The 18,268-nt window shown below is 57.9% G+C and overlaps 1 protein-coding gene and 1 long non-coding RNA gene across 4 annotated transcripts; one reads left to right on the top strand and one right to left on the bottom strand.

Annotated features, from left to right (window-relative positions):
• Positions 1-754: 754 nt before the first annotated feature.
• On the bottom strand, positions 755-13,161 carry SH3BP1 (SH3 domain binding protein 1). 3 transcript variants are annotated; one of them, XM_016161722.2, is made up of 18 exons: positions 12,949-13,124; positions 11,766-11,808; positions 11,431-11,535; positions 10,218-10,294; positions 9,827-9,938; positions 9,661-9,737; positions 9,059-9,203; positions 8,435-8,503; positions 8,174-8,264; positions 7,589-7,734; positions 6,742-6,853; positions 6,303-6,384; positions 6,135-6,215; positions 5,493-5,609; positions 4,690-4,787; positions 4,170-4,359; positions 3,068-3,162; positions 755-1,603 (listed from the first exon to the last, which is right to left on the bottom strand). In XM_016161722.2, exons 1-18 carry the CDS (start codon positions 13,005-13,007, stop codon positions 1,188-1,190), a joined length of 2,115 nt encoding a protein of 704 aa, XP_016017208.2. In that variant the 5' UTR covers positions 13,008-13,124; the 3' UTR covers positions 755-1,187. The 3 variants fall into 3 exon arrangements, with proteins under 3 accessions (XP_016017208.2, XP_016017209.2, XP_016017210.2); XM_016161724.2 differs by having other exon boundaries at positions 1,513-1,892; positions 12,949-13,158; XM_016161723.2 differs by lacking the exon at positions 11,766-11,808 and having other exon boundaries at positions 834-1,603; positions 12,949-13,161.
• Positions 13,162-13,253: 92 nt separating this feature from the next.
• LOC118613783 lies at positions 13,254-16,927 on the top strand. The gene is made up of 2 exons (XR_004955862.1): positions 13,254-13,354; positions 15,439-16,927. It is a non-coding gene; the product is annotated as an uncharacterized LOC118613783 (long non-coding RNA).
• The last annotated feature ends 1,341 nt before the right edge of the window (positions 16,928-18,268 follow it).

Genomic DNA, 18,268 nt, shown 5'->3' with positions numbered 1-18,268 from the left:
TAATATGGGCTCCCCGCACCATGACACTTGATTCTCCCATCCACGTACTAACCAGGCCCCACCCTGCTTAGCTTCCAATATCAGATGAGATAGGGCGTGTTGAGGGTGATATGGCTGTAGACAACACTTAATTCTAACGGTCAGTTCTGCCTGTCCCCAGGAGCAACCTGGCTGTAGGGCCAAGTTGGGGACCTAGCCCAGGGTCAGGGTCCTGCAGAGCAGCCTCAGGGATGGTTTGTGGATAGATCCATCCCTGCTCCTGGGGGGAGCCTTCCCTGCCTTCTCTGGGAACACTGCAAATTGGGGGAACCGGCATCACCAGGAGCCATCACTTACACTATAAGTCTTATAGGGTGTTTCTGTGTGCAAGGTTGGTGCTTTGCTCTTCACAGGACTGTCTCATTGGATTGTCAGAACAACATTTCTGTGGTGCAAGCTGTTACCCAGTTTCCCGGATGAAGAAAGCAGAACACCAAGAAATTAAGTAGATTGCTTGGGAAGTGAGGGACAGGCCCAGGGTCCAGAATCTCAGATCTGGGAGGTCCGTGCCTCGCTTGCCATGTGACCCTGGCAGGTCACGTTCTCAGTCTCAGTCTCCACACCTGTAAGACGTAATGGCATTTACTTCCTTGGGAGAGGATTAAATAAAAATCACGTACAACAAAGTGCAGTGCATAGCCTCGAAGACTAAAGCGCAGCTAAAAACTTGGGTTCTTATTTCATTCAGGAAGAAGGAAAGGAGGCAAAGAATAGGTAATTTTTCCCCCTTTGTGAAAGTGGCTTCTTTATTTTGAGTACAGAAAATAAAGCTATCTTTTTGCCAGCTGCTCCGGTTTTGTCCAAAATAACTTATTTCCCAGCCTTACAAAAAATACATTGGCAAAAGAAAAGTGAAAGTCTTGTAGGAACAAGCAAGCTCTCTTTCCTTCTGGTGGTACCCCTGGGACCCTGCCAGAGAGTGGGAGTCAGCTGAGGGCCCCCCTAAGCCCAGGTGGATCCAAAAGGAAAGGACAGGAAGTGAAGGGCTATCCTGAGTCCTCCTTGCTGTGGGGGCCGACCCAGCGGACACCAAGGCATTTGTAGGAAAAGGCTGGAGGCCCCCACCACTTGGGGGGAGGGTGAGGGCTATGTCCTGGAAGGACGAGGTCGGGGGGGACACTGAGGGCTGTCAGGGAGAGGCCACCAGCTCAGTCAGTCTCTGAGGCAAGGCTCCTGGGCCGGGGCTGAGGGGGTGTAGCTGGGGGAGTCAGGGCCCTGCCTACGGCCTCAGGGCCCCCTCCCTCCTCTGTGGCCGCCCCCAGGTCCACCTGGGCAGGCATGCTCAAGGAGACTGGGCTGGGGAAGGTCGGGCTCAGGGAGGCCTGGCTGGGGGAGCTGGCTGGTGAACGCCTGTTCTGGCGCCGGGCAGGCTGGGGGGCGATGGGGGGCAACGGGGGTGGCACAGTCGGGGCTCGAAGGCTGTTGCCCACCAGACGGCGAGGCAGAGCCCGGGGGATCACAGGGCTGCCAGAGCCCGGGGGGAGGGGTGGGGCTGGAGGGGAAGAGCGCGTGCTGGAGACCTGGGGGGGTGGCATGGTGGGCCGGGCTGGTGCTGGACGCTTGGCTGTAGAGGAAGGAAAGGGGCAGTTAGGTGTCCATATTGCTGGTGGCAAATCCACCAAGCTCAGTCTCACCTCAGGACCTTTGGATCTGCTGTTCCTTCTGCCAGGAACACTGTTTCCACGCTGGCTCCTCATCACTCAGGCCTCTCTCCACATCCTTCAACCCCTCAGCGGGAGTATTCCCCTGCCCCCATCGCTGTCACATTTTTCGGTTGTATTTTCTTCACAGGACTTGTTGCCCACTGAAACGGTCTTGCCAGTTTTTATGTTGCTTATTGCTTGTCCCTCCCACTAGAATGCAAATTAAGTGAGGCCATCGTACGTGTGTGTGGCTGGCTAGCACAGTGCTGGGCACAGAGTAGGTGTTCAGTATGTATTTGTCGAATAAAGAAATGCTGCCTGTTTTCCCTGACACTTGGGTCTTGCTCACCTCCTCTCAGAAGCCCACCAGAACTACCCCACCCAGCTCAGAGATCCCACGGCACAGTTCTGACCTCGAGAGGCAGTTGAAGGGCTGGGCGGGGCCAGGAGAGCTGGACTCTGGTCCTAGCTCTGCCTCTATCCACTGGGGGACCTGGGCAAATTGCTTGCCCTCCTGAAGCCTCAATTTCCTCATTGGTAAAATGGGATGAATACCTCAACCTCCCAGGGCTGATGCGAAGACCACCAGCTCAGGTGATGCTGTGACAATGCTTCGACTTGTGCTCCAGTGAGTAAATATCCCATACACTCCCAATTCAGGAAAGGTGGCTAGATGCTCCCCCTCCCCTCCCGCCGCCAGGCACTGCATGAAGGTCCCTGTGCAACCTGCTAGCTCCCTCTGGTCCAGAGGCTCCTGCAGCCACTCGATCTACTCCAGGCTCTACACTGAATAGCCAGGTGGAAAACTCTAGAGCCTCCTGGCTGGGCCTCCCAAGTTGCTAGTCACCCTGGCAGACTCCCCACGTGAACCTTCGGCCTTCTCACCTGACTAGCTTTTGGCCAAGTCAACGGGCGAGTGTACCACGGGGTCTCAGAAGGAGGCCCCTGGTCTCTTCCCACCACCAGCAACACCACCTCCCCTCCCTCATCGCCCTTTGAAGACCCCATCCTTCCTCTACATCTGTGACCTCCGGGCTTCTTGAGGGACTGGACACCACTGCCCCCCATGCTCACGATGGCCGAACTTTATCAAGCATTTACTGTATGAGCCAGGCAGCACCATTTAATTCTCCAAACGGCCCTACAAGGTAGGTGCAGGTACTGTGTTCTGTGACAGAGGAGGAAGCTGAGGAGCAGACAGGCGAAGTCACCTGCCAAGGTCACAGAGCTGTAATCTGAACCCAGAGTGTCAGGCAGCAAACCTGGCTCTTAGCTACCTGGGTTCCTGGCCTCCCCTGGCTGCCGGAAAACATGGGAGGGTCTGGATTTCCCACCCCCATTCTTGCCCACCCTCTGTCCCCATTCTCCTTCCACAGCCAACTCACTCTTCCGAGCCGTGTCCTCTGCTTGGGCGGCTACCTCCGGAGGGCTCCTACTGACCTTGGGCGAGGCTGGTCTGGGGGGCACCTCGGACTCTGTCCTGTGAGGGAAGGAGAGGGTCAGGGTCAGCCTCGGCCATCTCCCAGAACTCTCCTGGGATGCTGAGGAGACTCCCAGCCAACAAGCTGAGTTTGGGTCCTCCGCCTTCCGGCCAGGCCTGGGATCTGTCCCCAGACCAGGACCCCCCTGGGGAAGACGCTACTGACATTGGCCGGAGTTTGCATCCACTGAGCCTTTGGCTTCGGCGTGACACTGTGACAGTGTCTGTGGTCCCCCGCGGGGCCAGGATAGCGGGCAGAAAGCAGGGCTCCCCTCTGCCTCAGCTCTCAGCCTCCGTGTGATCTTTATGGGACGTTCCAGCTACGAGAAGCCAGAGAGCGGATGAGCGAGCAGCAGAGGGGCAGGCGGAGGCTCATTCTTGGCTCCCGCTGGGCCGGTCTTTGTTCAGTTGGCTGCTCCTCAGGGAGAGGTCTTTTGACCCCGCAGCTAAAGCAGCCCCTGCTCTGTCCCCCCACCCTGCTCTGTTCTCTTATAGCGCACACACTGATGTTGTACTGTGCTTTTTAGGGTGTACTTGTTGATTCCACCCTTAGGAACGCAAGCTCTAAGGGCAGCATTTGTCTGTCTTGCTCATCTGAAGAAATGACTGTAACAACCGAACAATACCTACTCAGCATGGAGGCAACATGGTACCGCGCAGCCTTTCCAGATTTAAGGGATCAAAGAGAAGATGGGAAGGTATTTACAAATTCCAAAATGATCAGATCCCTCGTTCTTTAAATCCCCAGGGCCTGAAACAGTACCTGGCCCATACAATGCTCAGTAAATAGCCATACAATGAACGAGAAAACATGTCCCAGGCTGAGAGGACCACCACCTCTGAGTCTCCACCCCATCCACTCCAAACTGGCAAATGTGGTATTTGGGATGAAAATACAAATACAATTATTACATTTCCTAGAATGCTGTCTGAAGCTCCGAGAGATGGTGCCTCAAGCTGGGCATCTTGGGGCCAGAAGAGGGGCCATTCATACCTGTCAGTCTTACCTTTCCTTCGTAGCCATTGGGGCCGAGGCTGGGACCGAGGCTGGGGCCGAGGCCGGAGCTGGGGCCGGGGCTGGGGCCGGGGCCAGGGTGGGCACGGCGATGGTTGGAAGCTCTTCAGAGGCCGGCCTGTCGCTGACCTTATCCTGGGGGGCAGGGGCTGAGAACAGGCCTGACACATTGAAGTTGATGTCTGCAGACAGAAGGGAGCAGGTCTTAGCTTCCAGAGCCTCCACCGGCCTCTGCCTCGCGGCCAGGGCCAGGACCACTTTCCCTTTCCCTTGACATTGTCTGGACCATGTTTCACCTTCCCACCCCCACGGGAGCCTCATAACAGTCCTGTGAAGCAGGCGGGATCATCTTTGTGTTACAGATGAGGAACTAAGGCTCAGAGTGGAGAAGCAATTTCCTCTAGGCCTCATTGTGAATTTGTGGGGCTGCTAGGGACTGAAGCTGGTCTGAAGGGCACCGAGCTGGGCAGAGAGGGCACAAAGGGGCACGTGCGCACAGGCAGGAGCTTCACCTCCAGGGAAGAGGGTGTCTGTGTTTTGTATCAGAGCCTCCACCACGCCTACCACCTGGATGGATGAAACTGACGCTGCATCCAGCTGGGCCTGGTCCCTGGGACAAAAAGGAGTGAACGTGACTCATCGTTTAGCAAAGTCTCAGTGACCCCAGTTCTCTGGCCCTGTGCCGGCCACTGGGAACACAAGGATTGACCACGTCGAGTCACTGTTTTCAAACGCTCACAGACTACTACAAAAAGCAAACATGCCACTCACACACCAAATTTTCCCTTCCTTCACCCATGACAGGCATTGGCAGGTGGTCATGCAGTTCTGGGCTCCAGGCAGCCTCTACCAAGTAAATGCACTCAGCAAATGAATGAAATCCTTTTGCCATCCACGGCCAGTTGAATAACAACGACCCCGCACATGACGGCACTTTATAGTTTGTAAAATGTTTCTCCATTCATTACCTCATTTAATTCCCAGAGCAAAAATCCTCAGACTTTGTATAATTTCTTTCTAATTTATAGACAAAGAAATGGAGGTTGAGAGTGACTTCCTAAGGCCCAACTCTGGAAGGCAGAGTGCTGGTGGCTAGAACCAGACCTCGGACCCCCAGCCTCCCAAGCACCCCATTGCCCCCTTTACCCAGAATTCCCATCTCCAAAGTCCTGTAGGGTCCATGATTCCTTTGGGCCCCCTGCACGGCAGCCTGGAGCACAGGAGCTGCTCGACCCATCCCGAGGCCCCAGGGGAAAACGAGCAGCAGACAGCTGGGGTGGGGGCTGCCACTGTCCCCCCACCCTCGGGCACTCACCCTTCTTTCTCAGGAGGCCACAGCAGGTTGGGCCCCAGGACGATGGCAATGTTGCTAGGTGTCATCTTGTTCACCTCCTGCTCCTCGGCCAGCCGTGCCAGGAACTTCATGAGGTACCTGGGGAGACAGGAAGTAGTCCTGGGCCGGGGGTGGGGCATCGGGTCACAGACACCCACACCCACCGGTGCCTCTGAGGCCTGAGACCTTCCCAGCTCGGGGTTTCTGGAATATGGCCAAAACACCACATGGGAGTCTGTTCAGTATTCAGATTAAAATTGTTAATAGTTAAATTAGCTGACCTACTGAGTGCCACCTGTGTGTGGCACTCTGGTACTGGGCTAAGCTGGGACTCTCCCAGCTACCCTACGGGGTAGGGACTGCGTTTTCTAGCCCAGGCACAGAGAGGTCAAGTCGCCAGCCTGGGGCCGCACAGTGGCAGAGGTGGGATTCGAAGCCAGGTGGTGTGGCTTCCAAGGTTCAAGGTATGTGTTTAGTTCAATGTGTGGTATTAGAAAATATGACCAGTACATCTAAGCTGTTTTCAAAAATATTGCCTAGGACAAGGAGGCGGGACTCGGACCCAGGCTGCAGAGTCCCAGCAGGGCCAGGCTCCAGGGAGGCCAGGGGCGGCTCGGGGCTCACCTAAGGTTATTGAAGTTCTCTTGGGGCAGGCGGCTGCACACCTCTTGAAGGGCCTCTAGCCGAGCTCCGGGCTCCTTCAGGCTGGGGAGGGGAAAGAACTGGTGAGCCAGCCCAGGGTGGCGCCTCTGTAGCCTCTGCCTTCCCCAGCGCCCCCACCCCCAACCTCACCTGGCTGCCCGCATCCAATCGTCATAGAGGTCAAAGGTCATCAGGGGTTCGGGCAGCTCCCGCAGATAGGACTTGAGGGCACCTGAAGTGGTGGCAGGGGCTCAGACGCAGCCCCCAAGCCCCCACCTCTACCCCAGTGCCCAGCTCTCTTCGTCTGTAGGAGCCTCCGGCCCTCGTTCATACTAACATGTCTAGGTCTGATCATTTCTTTGGGCTATGAGACCCTTTAGAGAAAATGATGAAGGCTAGTGATCTTGTTCCCAGAAAAACAATACATACATTTCCAGGGGTTTGTCATGAACCCCATTTTAAGGACCCCTGTGTCTCCTCAGTAGATTATCAGGCCTCAAACCACACTATCATGGGATTGTTTTCGGGCAGCTGTGGTGAAGAGATTTGAGGGGAAGGCCCCCCACCCAGGGCTCCTTGGAGCGGGCACCTGCCACGGCGTGGGGGTCAGAGCAGAACTCCTGCAGGCTGCGGGGGTCCGAGGCCATCGTCTGCTTGAGGCGCTTCAGCACCGAGGCCCCAGCGGCCAGGCGGAAGAGGCCCTGGGTGCGACAAGGAACGTGTACGGTCAGGGAGGGGTGTGTGGGGCACCCTGGCTGGGAGGCCCTAGCTCACTCATGGCCTGGGGCAGGGTGGCTGGCCCTCACTGGGCCTGTGTCCCCACTGGTCTGACAGGCAAACTGGACAGCAGTGTCCACAGAGCCTCTCAACTCTCAAGGTCTGGGATTCTGGGCAAACGGGAAGTCCGGGAGAGGCTGGGAAAAGCCGTGGGGAGACAGGTGTCTGGTTAGGAACGGAGGGGGAGAATGGAGGCCCTGCGGGCTCGTCAGGAAGCCTCCGTCTGTGAGTAGTTCCGCCTCCGAGGCAGCCGAGGAACTACCAGACCGAGGCATGAAGGACGGGGGAGGCCAGCGTGCGGCAGTGACTACACCCGAGTCCCTGGCTTCATTACTGCTCTCTCACGTGCCCCCAGGCGTCTACCTCTTGACCTCCATCTCCCCTTGTAAAACAGAGCCACTGACGGCTCCCTCTGAGGGTTATTGGGATAATTAAACAGAATTAAATTCCTCAGTGCGAAGGGCCGATAGCACAGCGCTCGGCCCACAGAGCATCACTAAGTAGGGGGTGGTGTCACTTCAGTAACGGGAGGCCGTGCCTTCTTCCCGGACCTGTGCTCTAGGGGCGCGATTATGGGCACGGCATGGGCAGCATGAGGGAGGTTTGGGACAAACCGAGGACCCCCACACTCCCTCCCCACCTGTCCCAGTGGGTCCCACCTCTTCCTTCACGCCCTCAGAAAGCAGCATCAGGACGCAGGCCTCAATGGGCAGGGCAATGTCCTGGCCCAGCTCTTGCAGGTGAGTTCCCAGTGACACCCCATACACCCTGGAGAAGGGGGTGGCCGTCATCGAGGGGGAGGGGTCTGCAGGGACGAGACAGATCAGCGGCCCAGGGTCCTTCCACCCCTGGGCAGCCAGGGGCACCCCACCAGATGTCCTCGAGGGACTACTGCTTTGGCCAATGGTACCACCTCCCACCTGACCATCCATGCCACTCATCCTGAAATCATCCAGCACATCTCTTGAATCTGTTCACTGCTTCCATCTCAGTCCAGGCCACCGTCACGTCCCTTCTGCTTCCTAACAGGTCTCCTGGCTCCAGTCCTGGCCCCCTCATCCACTCCCCACTCCGCAGCCAGAGCACTGTCCATCACAAATCTAACTGAGCCCGCCCTGCTCAGAACTCATCTGTGGCTCCCTATTGCTTTTGAGCATACAATGCAATATAGTGTAAGCCTCTCAACATGCCCTGAGCATGGTGGGGGTCAGGGGGGTGGGGTTGGGAGCCGCCCGTGTCCCTACCTGCTTGGCTGTGGTTCTCCCTCAGCTCAGCCAAGGCCGTGTCCAGTGAGCTCAGAGACTTGCGATGGTAATCGGCCTGAATCTCCATGAGCTGTGGGGACAAAGGGGCACCCCCGGAAGAAGTGAGGGAAGCTGAGCCACCCTCAGGGTCCACAGGAGCAGACCCCCCCCCCTCCCACCATCTCATAGTGGGTGTCAGTGGCTCCTGGCTCTGGTGTCCACCCCTGGCTCCGGGTGGTTGAAGCCCGGTCTCGGACTCACATGGATGAAGTAGTTGGCATAGGTGTCCTCCTTGGTGACAAAGTGGTATAGGTCGGCCAAGTACTCATCCTTGGGGACAGAGAGAGGAGGGCTTACACCAGTGAGGCTGGGGCTCGGAGGGGAAGCTGGGGCTCGGCAGGGTTAGGAACTTGCCCAAGCTGTGTGTGGAGGGTCCTAGCCAGCTCTCCTCTCCCTGCCAAGGCTTGTGCTTGGGGACAGCCCACCCCCAAGCCTACCTGGCTGCCCTCATCCAATCGTCCAAATTCTCCAGGGCTTTTAGAGTTTCTCACCTCTGTGTCCCCACACCCTTAGGGCAGTGCCCTGTGTTATACACCATTCATCCATTCACTCACTTACAAATACCCCCAGGCCCTGGTGAGTGGAGCATCTCTGCCTCCCAGGTGTTATTTGCATGGTGTAGACGGAAGAGGCTACAAGGTAATGGCTAAACAAACAGACCTTGGAGGCTGACTACCCGGTTTCAAACCCCAGCTTTGCTGCTTCCTACTCATGTGGACTTGGGCAAGTCACGTCACCTCCGTGAGCTTGTTTCCTCATCTGTGAAACGAGGACAGTACCCGCCTCTACCACCCCCACATCCAGGGAACCTCGAGGGCCCCTCACCTTGCACTGCTCCACCTTCTTCTTCAGGTCCTCCTCCTCTTCCTTCAGCGTCTCCACCTTGTTGGCCGTGGTGGTGTGGCTGTAACTGCCCGGGCCGCCACCCAGGCCCTGACTGCTGCTTGAGCTCTTAGCTGCCTGGCTAAGCCTGGGGACGATTCCAAAGTGGGGTGGTTACTGTCTCCATTGCATGTGCAGAGCCAAGTGTCCCCTCCATATGCCTAACCACACAGGATTCTGGAATTTATAGACTGAAAATCTCACAGCTTCCCTGGGCCTGGGCTACGAGTGTTCAGGGGTGCCACCTGGTGGTAGGTTTGGTGGTCACAGCCCTCCAGCTCCAGGGAAGACCTCCAGGGAGGTCTTCCTGCCATCCAGGGATCTTGGAGAACTGTTTATGACTACCCTAGGCTTTGGGGTCACCCCCAGCTGACACAAGCACATGCACACCCTCACACATATCCTCACTATGTGCACACAAGTACACACTCTGTACCCAGCGGGCCCTGCAACGTCCTCCTAGTGTGGGAAGGGCCTCAAACCTCTGTGGGCCACCTCTGTGGGCTAACCTGGGCATGGACCCACCCAGACCCTGTGGCTCCCACCTGCTCTTGAGGGTGTTCCAGTCTGACACCAGCTTCTGCAGGCTTTTCTTGTGTTTGAGGATGGCTGGCAGTTCTTCCTGGGGGCAGGCATGGGGAAGGAGGGATCAGAGGGCTGGGGAGCTAGGAGCTAGAGGCTGGGGATGCTGGGGTCAGCAGGGAGGGTCACCTCACTCAGCCTGCTGAGTGGCTGCAGGACATCTCTCTCCAGGGTCATCTCAAACTCGGCCAGGATGCGGGCCAGCTGGTTCTGGATGGCGCAGCTCATCTCTAAAGCCTTCCTGTGGACACAGCACCCAGTGGGTCCAGGCTCCCATAGCCCTTCGCTCCAATCTGGAAATACTAGTAGAGTCTCTCCCCTCCACCCTCAGTCGTCTCCTGCCCCTTTGATCTCTCCTTCATCTTCTCTGAGCCCAATACCCTCCCAGGCATGGCCGCCCTCACTGAGCTGGATATTGTCCCCAGCCACAGTGGCTGCCTTCCCTGCCCTGGATCCCCTCCCAGTCCAGATCCCTCCTTGGCCTCTCCAGGTGAAGGCTGAGGCCCCTGTCTGTGCTCACCCCATACTGGAATCAGGGTCCAGCTCCTTGAAGCTCTCGGCCATCGTGGTGGAAAGAGCCATGAGAGGAAGCTTCTTCTGCAGGGAGGGCAGGGCTGGCTGTGAGCATGAGTGAGTGCCTGTGCTTGCCCACTGGGCCTCCCTTCAGCCTGCCCGAACTCATGATGTGTCTGTCTCTTGGGGGCAGAACTGCACCAAGGCACTGGGCGTGGTGGATGGGGAGCAGGGACCTCAGGAGGGTCATGGTCAGGTGAAAGTGGAAGCAGGATGATAACTAGGCATGGTAGGGGTGACCTCTCCCTGGGACCAAGTACAGATCACCCACCCCTCTGAGGCCTCCTTTCTCCCTCCCAGGAACTACTTGATCGAGGTGGAAGGAAAGACCAAGTCCCATCACAGGCTGGAAAACTAAGAACACAGGACTTGCCGAGGTCACACAGTTGCAGGGGGTTGGAGGAGCTGGGCAGAGGCCTCGGAGTGGGCTCTTCCCCGCCCCAGGGCACAGGTGGCTGACCCGGCCACTGCGGAGCGCAAACCGTCCACAGCTCCCATTGCTCCCCCTCCCACCCGGAACTCTGGCCACACTTAATTGTTGACTGATTCCAAAACATGCTGGACCCATCCCACCTAGAGTTATGGAGAGTACTAGCTTTGGTCAGAGTGACCAGGGTTCAAATCTCAGTTTTGCTACTTACTAGTTGTATGAACTTGAGTGAGTCACTTTCTCTCTCTAAGTCTCCATTTCCTCATCTAGTGAAGCGCTAATAAAGGCAGCCTCCTCCTAGGGTTGTCAGCATTGAGTGAGGCAATGCATTGACGCATCTTAGCCATCGGTCCATAAATGCTGGCTCTTGATTAATACAAGTATCATTCAAAAGTCCAGCTCAAATGTCACTTCCTTCAGGAAGCCCCCAGATTGCCCCAGTTGAGAGAGCCTGCTCTGCTCTAACGGCTGACTGGACAGAGAAGTTCAGGTGCAATCAGAGCGTGGTCTTGGTTCAGGAGATTGGTGCAGAGGGGGGCAGGGTCAAGAAGGGGATGGGGAAGAGATAAGACCTCATGAGTGGGGTTCCTGGGGGCCTGGGGACAGAGAAGTCTTCACCTCCTTGGGGCTAGAGGCTCAGACCGGCAGGGAGACCCCAGCCCCAACTTCACTGCCCCATTGGACAGAGGTGTCCTGCCCAGGCCCCCTTCTCCCTGGGACCCCCACTCACCACCCGTTTGTCCATATCTGCCCCACTCTGGCCCTGCAGACAGGCCTGTAGTCGCTTGTGGACATTGTGGGCTGCTCGTTTGGCTGGTTCCAGCCGCTGCTCCACCTGGGGGAGGGCATGGCGGGAATGGGTCCTGGGAGGTTGTCCCCCACCTCCCACCGCCTTGTTCTTCCCCAGAGCAGGAACCACCTTTCTCTTTCCTCCTCCTGGGGACCCCATGGCCAACAGCTTGGGGAATGACTCAATCTGGTCCCCCAACTGGGATCTCCGCCCAGCCCTCTGCCAACAGCCTGCATAGGCCTGCCTTGCCACCCATGGCTGGCCCAGGCATGTACCTGCTGCAGGTCCTCACCCAGGAACTCGGCAGTCTCCGGGGTGCTGTGGGGGGAGAGAGCTTCTGCTGAGCTGGGGCAGGTTAGGAACCCCCCTGCTCCGCCAACAGGGCACCTGGACCCCAGTTGCTTCCAGTGCCCCTCCCTGCCTCTCCCAGTTGGGGCCTGCCTCATCCCAGTCGGAGCACATTCCATAGGGGTGGCAATAGGATACAGGGCTTTTCCTCCTCCACCCAGGGCTGTGTCCTGAGAGAGGGTGGATGAAACTGAAGGGGGGACTGGGGGAGCCACCCCAGGGCTCAGCCTCTCTTTTCTGCTGGCCCTAGGGAGAGGAGGCCTGGGCTGGCCCCAAGAACGGGAAGTGTTTGAGCTCAGACAGTCACACAGGACGCTGGACCGTTGTGGTGGGCAGGCCCTGGGCCCCTGCCTGGGGATTCATGGGGACACCGTGGCCCAGAGCAAGGTGGCCTGACGGCACAGACCCACATGGGCATCCGTGGCAGGGTGAGACGAAAACCAGGTCTCTGGACACCCGATCTTCTCCCCTGGGCCCAGAGATGGGAAACTCCCAAGGCAAGGGAAGAGGAGAGAAGACAGGCCCAGGGAGCTCCCCAAACTTCTGGCCTGCACTCCACCAGCATAGGGGCTGGGGTGGTAACGGAGGGGGGCCTGGGAATGTTTCTACCTGAGGCCGAGAAAGCAGAAGCAAGACAGAGAAGCAGGCCGCCCAGGGACTGGGGGGAGGAGGGGCACACGACAGGACCCGGCGGGCCCCTCCTCCCACCAGGCCAGGACCCAGTCTCCTTACGTCCTCTAAGGTCTGGGGCCCTGACTGCCCCTCCCCACAGACAACCAGAGATGGTTAACTGTCCCCACTGTACAGAAGGGACAAGTGAGGCCAGAGGGGAGCGTTCACTCAGAGGCTCACGGAGGCAGAGAAGACTCAGTCAGCATCCCTGTTTCTCCCTGTGCCCCCTCCAATCAGGGGTGGGGGTGCCCCTTCCTCCCCAAAGTCAGCGCCTTTCTCTCCAGCTCTGGCTGGGAGGCGAGGGTGGCATTTGGAGGGGGAGGAGCGGCAGGACTCTGGCAAGTCAGAGGGTGGCCGTCCAGCAGTCCCCAGCCTCCACCTTCCCTCGGGTCAGGCTGGGGTGAGCGTGGGGCTGGATGGGGCCGGGTGGACACTCACCGTCCCAAGCTGCCCGTCTGGGCCAGTTGCCGCATGCGATGCAGCTGCCTCTTCATCATCTTGGGGGCGGGCTGGGTGCTGCAGGGTCACGGTGCGGGTCGAGGGCAGCAGCCCCCAGCCCAGCCTGCTTCTGCCTCAGCCAGCGCTCTCGCCCCGGATGGGTGGGCGGCGCTCTCCGCTTCCTGGGCCAGCGCGCTCCCGCTCGCTCCCGCCTCCCCGATGGCGGCTCCGCCCCCGGCCCCCAGGTCACTCCTCTCGCCAAGTTTGGGTTCTCGCTCTCCCTGCCTTCCGCCCCCCACCCCAAGGCCCCTGGAAGGTTCCCGCGAGTGTTGGTCGACCCGCCGCCCGGCAGTCCACAGGTTGTGTGCGCGGCTCCTCCCCGCCCAGCCCCGGTGGCGGGAAGCAGGTAAGCCCGCTCCTGCCACTGCGCCTGCCCCAGGTTCCTGCCCCACCTACCGCCCGCCCGCCCAGGGTATAAATAACTTTTGCACTTCTCTCAAAGAGGAAAGAGGGTTCTGTACTTGCGAGTCAGAGGCTAAGGACAGTCCTCTCTGACCTGTACTGGCCCGTCTGGGCTTGCCAAAGGGTGCTGCCCTGGGGTCCCTCCCCAGAAGACCTGCTGGCCGATTGTCTGGGGGCTTTGGCTTCCAGGAGCCACCCTGCTGCCGTGTGCCCTTGGACAAGTCCCTGGAAGGTGCGACCTGCTGTTTCTAAGGGCCAGATGCGCCAGCTGTTCTGGCCCTGCCCGACCCAGAGTGGACCAGAAAGATACCCCTACTTGCTCCTCCAGCGCCCGTGCTCCTCCTCCTGTCGCCCCTTTAAGGGGGGAGGGGACGCGGGGAATCTGCCACCCTCCAGCAGGGAACGGTCCCAGAGCAGTTCCCGGACACCCTGCTCTCCCCCAGCCCCCGCGGCTTCCTCCATGTGTAACGCCCCTTCTCCGCAAACGGCCTCAGTCCCTGCCCTTCTTGTAAGGCAGTGATGCGGCCGCTGCTCTGTCTCTCCAAACTCAGTGGTAGTTATCTCTCTGGCGCCCCACCCAAAACAGCTGAGCATACAGTAGGTGCTCCATAATTGCTAGTTAATACAAGAGGAAGCCTTTGGAAAACAGTTTCCCCTTGCTCTGAGCCCCTGCACCTCCGGCATCAGGAGCCCCAGAGGTGGGGGAGGGGAGGAGTCCTGCCACACACAGCACTTTGATTTGTCAGTTTCAGTAGGTTGGTTTGAGGATCACCTGAGCACCTGTTTGTGTGGGTGGGCAGACTGGGCACTTCTCTAGAGCAAGACCTCAGCCTCGGGCATCTCAGTGTTTGGGCATAGGGCCTGGCTCACAGTAGGCACTCCCTGAACTCTGGTTGCCTCTCCACTCCCCAAAGGGAGAGCCAGACACCCCCAGTGGGGTGAGGAGGGGCAGAGAAGGGAACCCCCAGCTGTTGCTGCTTGAGCCAGAGGCTCCCACTTGAATGGAATCCTCGGCAGAAGTTGGGAGGCTCCTGGATCAACGGCTCCGGCCAGGATGAGGAGCTCCTAGGCAAAGTTCTCTTGCCCATCTCCCTTCCCCCAACTGGAAGGCCCCTTCTAGAAAGGGGACCGGGCTTGAAGAACACCTTCATGGAAGGAGACACCAGAGTCTGGACACCAAACCTGGCTTCTTAAAATGTGGGGCTGGGGCTGCAGTGTCTGGGTTCTAGTCCTGTCCTCCACTTTCCTCACTGGCCAGACCCCAGTGGGGCTGGTGGCTCAGTTTCCCTCGTCTCTGCAATGGGCTCAACCTACTGTGTGCAGAATTAGGAAACTGAAGACTCCTAAGCCAGCAACTCGACACCAGGTTGGCACCATCCTGCTGCCTGGGAAAGCTCAAGGATACAAGGTGTCCTCCCTCACCCCGGTTCAGCCCCGCCTCAAACTCAGACCACACTGGGCCTGGGCTTGTCCACTTTCCCCAGCTGTTCTTAAGGTCCCTAAGGGTAAGGACTGGCTTTTATAACTCTGTCCCTCTTAGTCCTGCCCAGACCTGAGCCCCAGCTCCAGCCTGGGGAGGGGTCATTCTCTGTGGGCTGTACCAACAGCTGCCGTGGAAACAACCAGAGCCATATAATCAGGCCACCTGAGCTCCAGGCTCCCTTCCAGTCAGACCCAAGGGCCTCTGCAGGAAACGCACCTGGCTTTTCTTTGTGTGGCCTGGGCGAGGCTGCCGTGCCTTTTGGCTGGGTGGGGTGGGGAGGTATATTTAAGCTCAAGTACACTTGAATGTTGAATCATAATGAGTTAGAAGCCCCAAAGGTTGGATCCTAGGTTGTTCTTTCAAAAGATGTTGTGATCAGAGACTTTTGGATTCACGTTTTAGTCAGTGGATGTTGAGATTGTAGTTTTAGAACTGCAGATGCAGAAGGGGGACCTCCGGGGTCACCAGCCAATCCCTACTCCGGTCACAAGACTTTTCACATTGCACTGCAAGGGCTTGTTGACCTTTCTGGGTCTCCTCCCCAGGAGGGCCTGTCTGGATCATGCTGAGCCCTCCTGGGCCTAGCAGTGTGCCATTGTCACGGGAGCTCAAAAATCACAGCTGACTTGAGTCGCAAGTGAAGACAGTGCATCAACGGACACTTTCCAACTCAAGAGACAGCGAAAACAGAGCTTAAGCTGTGGATGGAGCCAGCTAGCCGGGCGAGCTTCTCACTAGCTGGGCAAGCTTGGGTGAGGTAGTTCACCTCTCTGAGCCTCAGCATCCTCCTCACTAAAGTGGGACTAATAATACAATCATCTACCTGTTGTGAGGACTGCATGAAATAACACGTAAAATGCTTCGAATGGCGTCTGGCCCTATTTCTTATTATTCACCTTGAAAAGTCAGGAAGGAAAGATCTTTTACCCCACCTTAGTTGCCCCCTAAATGTGCCTTGCTGCCTTGGGACAATAACACTTATTGTCATGTACTTTAGCACATCCTCCAGTGAGGTCGGTATCATTGTCCCCATTTTACAGGTGAGCAGACCAGGTCTACTGGTCCAAGGTTCCTAGCTGGCCAAGCGGTAGAGGCAGGGTTAGAAATTATATCTGACAGGCTCCAAAGCCCCCACTTGCTTTCCTACTGTGCCCGATGTCCCTGCCCTGCCTCGATTGCTGTGGCTGCTTTGAGGGGCCCAGAGGCCTCAGGGAACCTGTGACTGTGTGGGAAGTATCTGCTGGTGAAGCTGGAGCAGGATGTGGGCAGGGAGGTCAGTGGCTGGGCGGTAGGGCGGTTGTAGCGGGAGTCGGCTGCGGGGCCGCAGGACTAAGCAAAAACAGCCCATTTGAGACACTTTTGATAAATTGCTTGTTTGTGGCCAGGTTGACTCTGCCCCCTTGAGTGGTGGCTTCCGCTCCTAACAGTGAGGCACGTGGTGTCATTTCTGGGGCCCCCAAACTTTCCTGCCTCCTCCTCAAACCAGAGAAATTCCTAGGAAACCCTGGGGTGGCACCGAAGCACAAGGACTCCAGTACGATCTCGGCGGCCCTGGAGAGCCCGTACCCTACCCCCAACCCGAGGACAGCAGCTGACGGAGGGCTGGAGGCCGGGGAGGCAGGGGGCAGTGTGTCCTCATGGGGCACACCGCACAGGAGGCTGCTCAGACGTGGGCCCTAAAACGGAGCCGACACGAAGCACCCTGGGGGATGTACTGAAGCACACGACAATACGGGTCCCTTATGTGCTGCTCTCCGAGCCTCAGTTTCCTCATTTCCACAGGGTGGTTCTACGGATGGAGGGAGAGGCGGTGTGCGGCGGGTCCAGGACAGTGCCAGGCCCAGGGCTGGCCCTGCTGCCGGCCTGTGCCGGTGTGCTGGCCAGGAGCCCCGGGGAGACTGGGGGCAGAAGCATCGTGGGAACACCAGGGACAGGACCCCCAGGCGAGCAGTGGCCTGTTTCTCTTGGCTGCTATGGACTGATGAGCAGTATGCTGCGGTTGCTAAAAAAACAAAAAGAAAAAAAAAAAAAAAACCGAGCTGCTGCCTCTAACCACACAAATAGAAGTGGAAGTGTGGTTTCAAAGTCTGGGAAGTCCCCCCGGTTCTGGGGTGGGGGTGGGGGTTACCCTTCAAGAGACAGAACATGCCTTTCCTGGGCCCCCCACTTCAGCCGTGGTCTCAAGGCTCTGGGTCTCTTATACAGGGTTCCAGATCTCTGTCTGAACCAACAGTATTTGGGGAATGACTCCCCCAGGGAGTGGAGGCCAAGGGCCCCCTCTTCTGATCAGACCCCCTACCCAGCCCCTCACAGATGTGGGGCTCGCTGGGAACCCCATGCCCCTCCCTCCCAGCTCTCAGTGTGTCATGCTGAGCTCCTGGCTCACAGGTTCCATACCAGGTCGTGAGCTCTGTGAGGACAGGGCCATGCCTGGCACAGGAGCTGCTCAAGAGGCACTTGGAGGACAGATGGAGAGACAGACGAACTGACTACGAACAAGGGAAGGTAGGAGGTTTGAACAACTGAAGGGGTCTCCCTGTGGCTCTAACATCTGGGTCACTCCAAGTTGACAGTCTGGGGGATTTTTTTACCCAGACTCACCAGAAGGCATCAGAGGGCACCTTTTCAAACAAGGAACCTAAAGATCAGAGAAGGAAGCGCCTTGCTCAGAGTCACAGAGCAAGCCAGGGGCCCCACTGGAAGCAGTCCCATGCTCCCAGGTGGCAGCTGCACATTCCTATGCCAACCTGCAGCCCTTCACTGCCAGTGTGAGACTGCTCCAGATGGTGCTTCTGGGACCCCAGAGACCTTAGGGAATAGGGTTTTCACTGAGAAGGAAGACCCCTCCAACAGGTTGTCTTGTGGAGACATCCATCACAAGTGTTCAGCAGTCCAGCCTGGGGGTAGGGGTGCAGGAGCCAGGCGGGGTGGCTGGGAGGGCAGTGGCAGAGGATGCTAGGAGGCACCCGCAGGCGGAACTGGAAGGCCCTGCTCTCGCTCTCGTGCGGCTGATGTCGGGAAACTCCCCACGCACTGCGGTGTTCCCTGGCACAGAGAACTGGCCCTCACTTGCTGAATGGAAGCTGGGGAGTCAGGTGTGCTGGGCTCTGGGAAAACTAGCGGGCTGGGCTGTTCTCCAGCACACCTTAACTCTATCGATGGAATGGAGTTTGGTGGCCAAGTTCAGACTGGGTAACACTAGGTTAGACAAAGTGAAATTGGTTTCTTAAATGCAGAACTTCCCATCATCTGGTAGGGAGGGGAAATGGCAGGCAGCCTTCCCCAGACTTATCTGAGCAGGAATGGTCTCTGGCAGAGCAGCATGGAGGGCTGGCTCCATGCCACGGGGCAATTCCCTGGACTAAACACCCCCTC

The sequence above is a fragment of the Rousettus aegyptiacus genome, unplaced genomic scaffold (genome assembly GCF_014176215.1).
Source record: "Rousettus aegyptiacus isolate mRouAeg1 unplaced genomic scaffold, mRouAeg1.p scaffold_m13_p_2, whole genome shotgun sequence".
NCBI classification, from domain to species: Eukaryota; Metazoa; Chordata; class Mammalia; order Chiroptera; family Pteropodidae; genus Rousettus; species Rousettus aegyptiacus.
The sequence above is the reverse complement of the archived record's forward strand: the minus strand, read 5'-3'. Positions and strand labels throughout refer to the sequence as shown.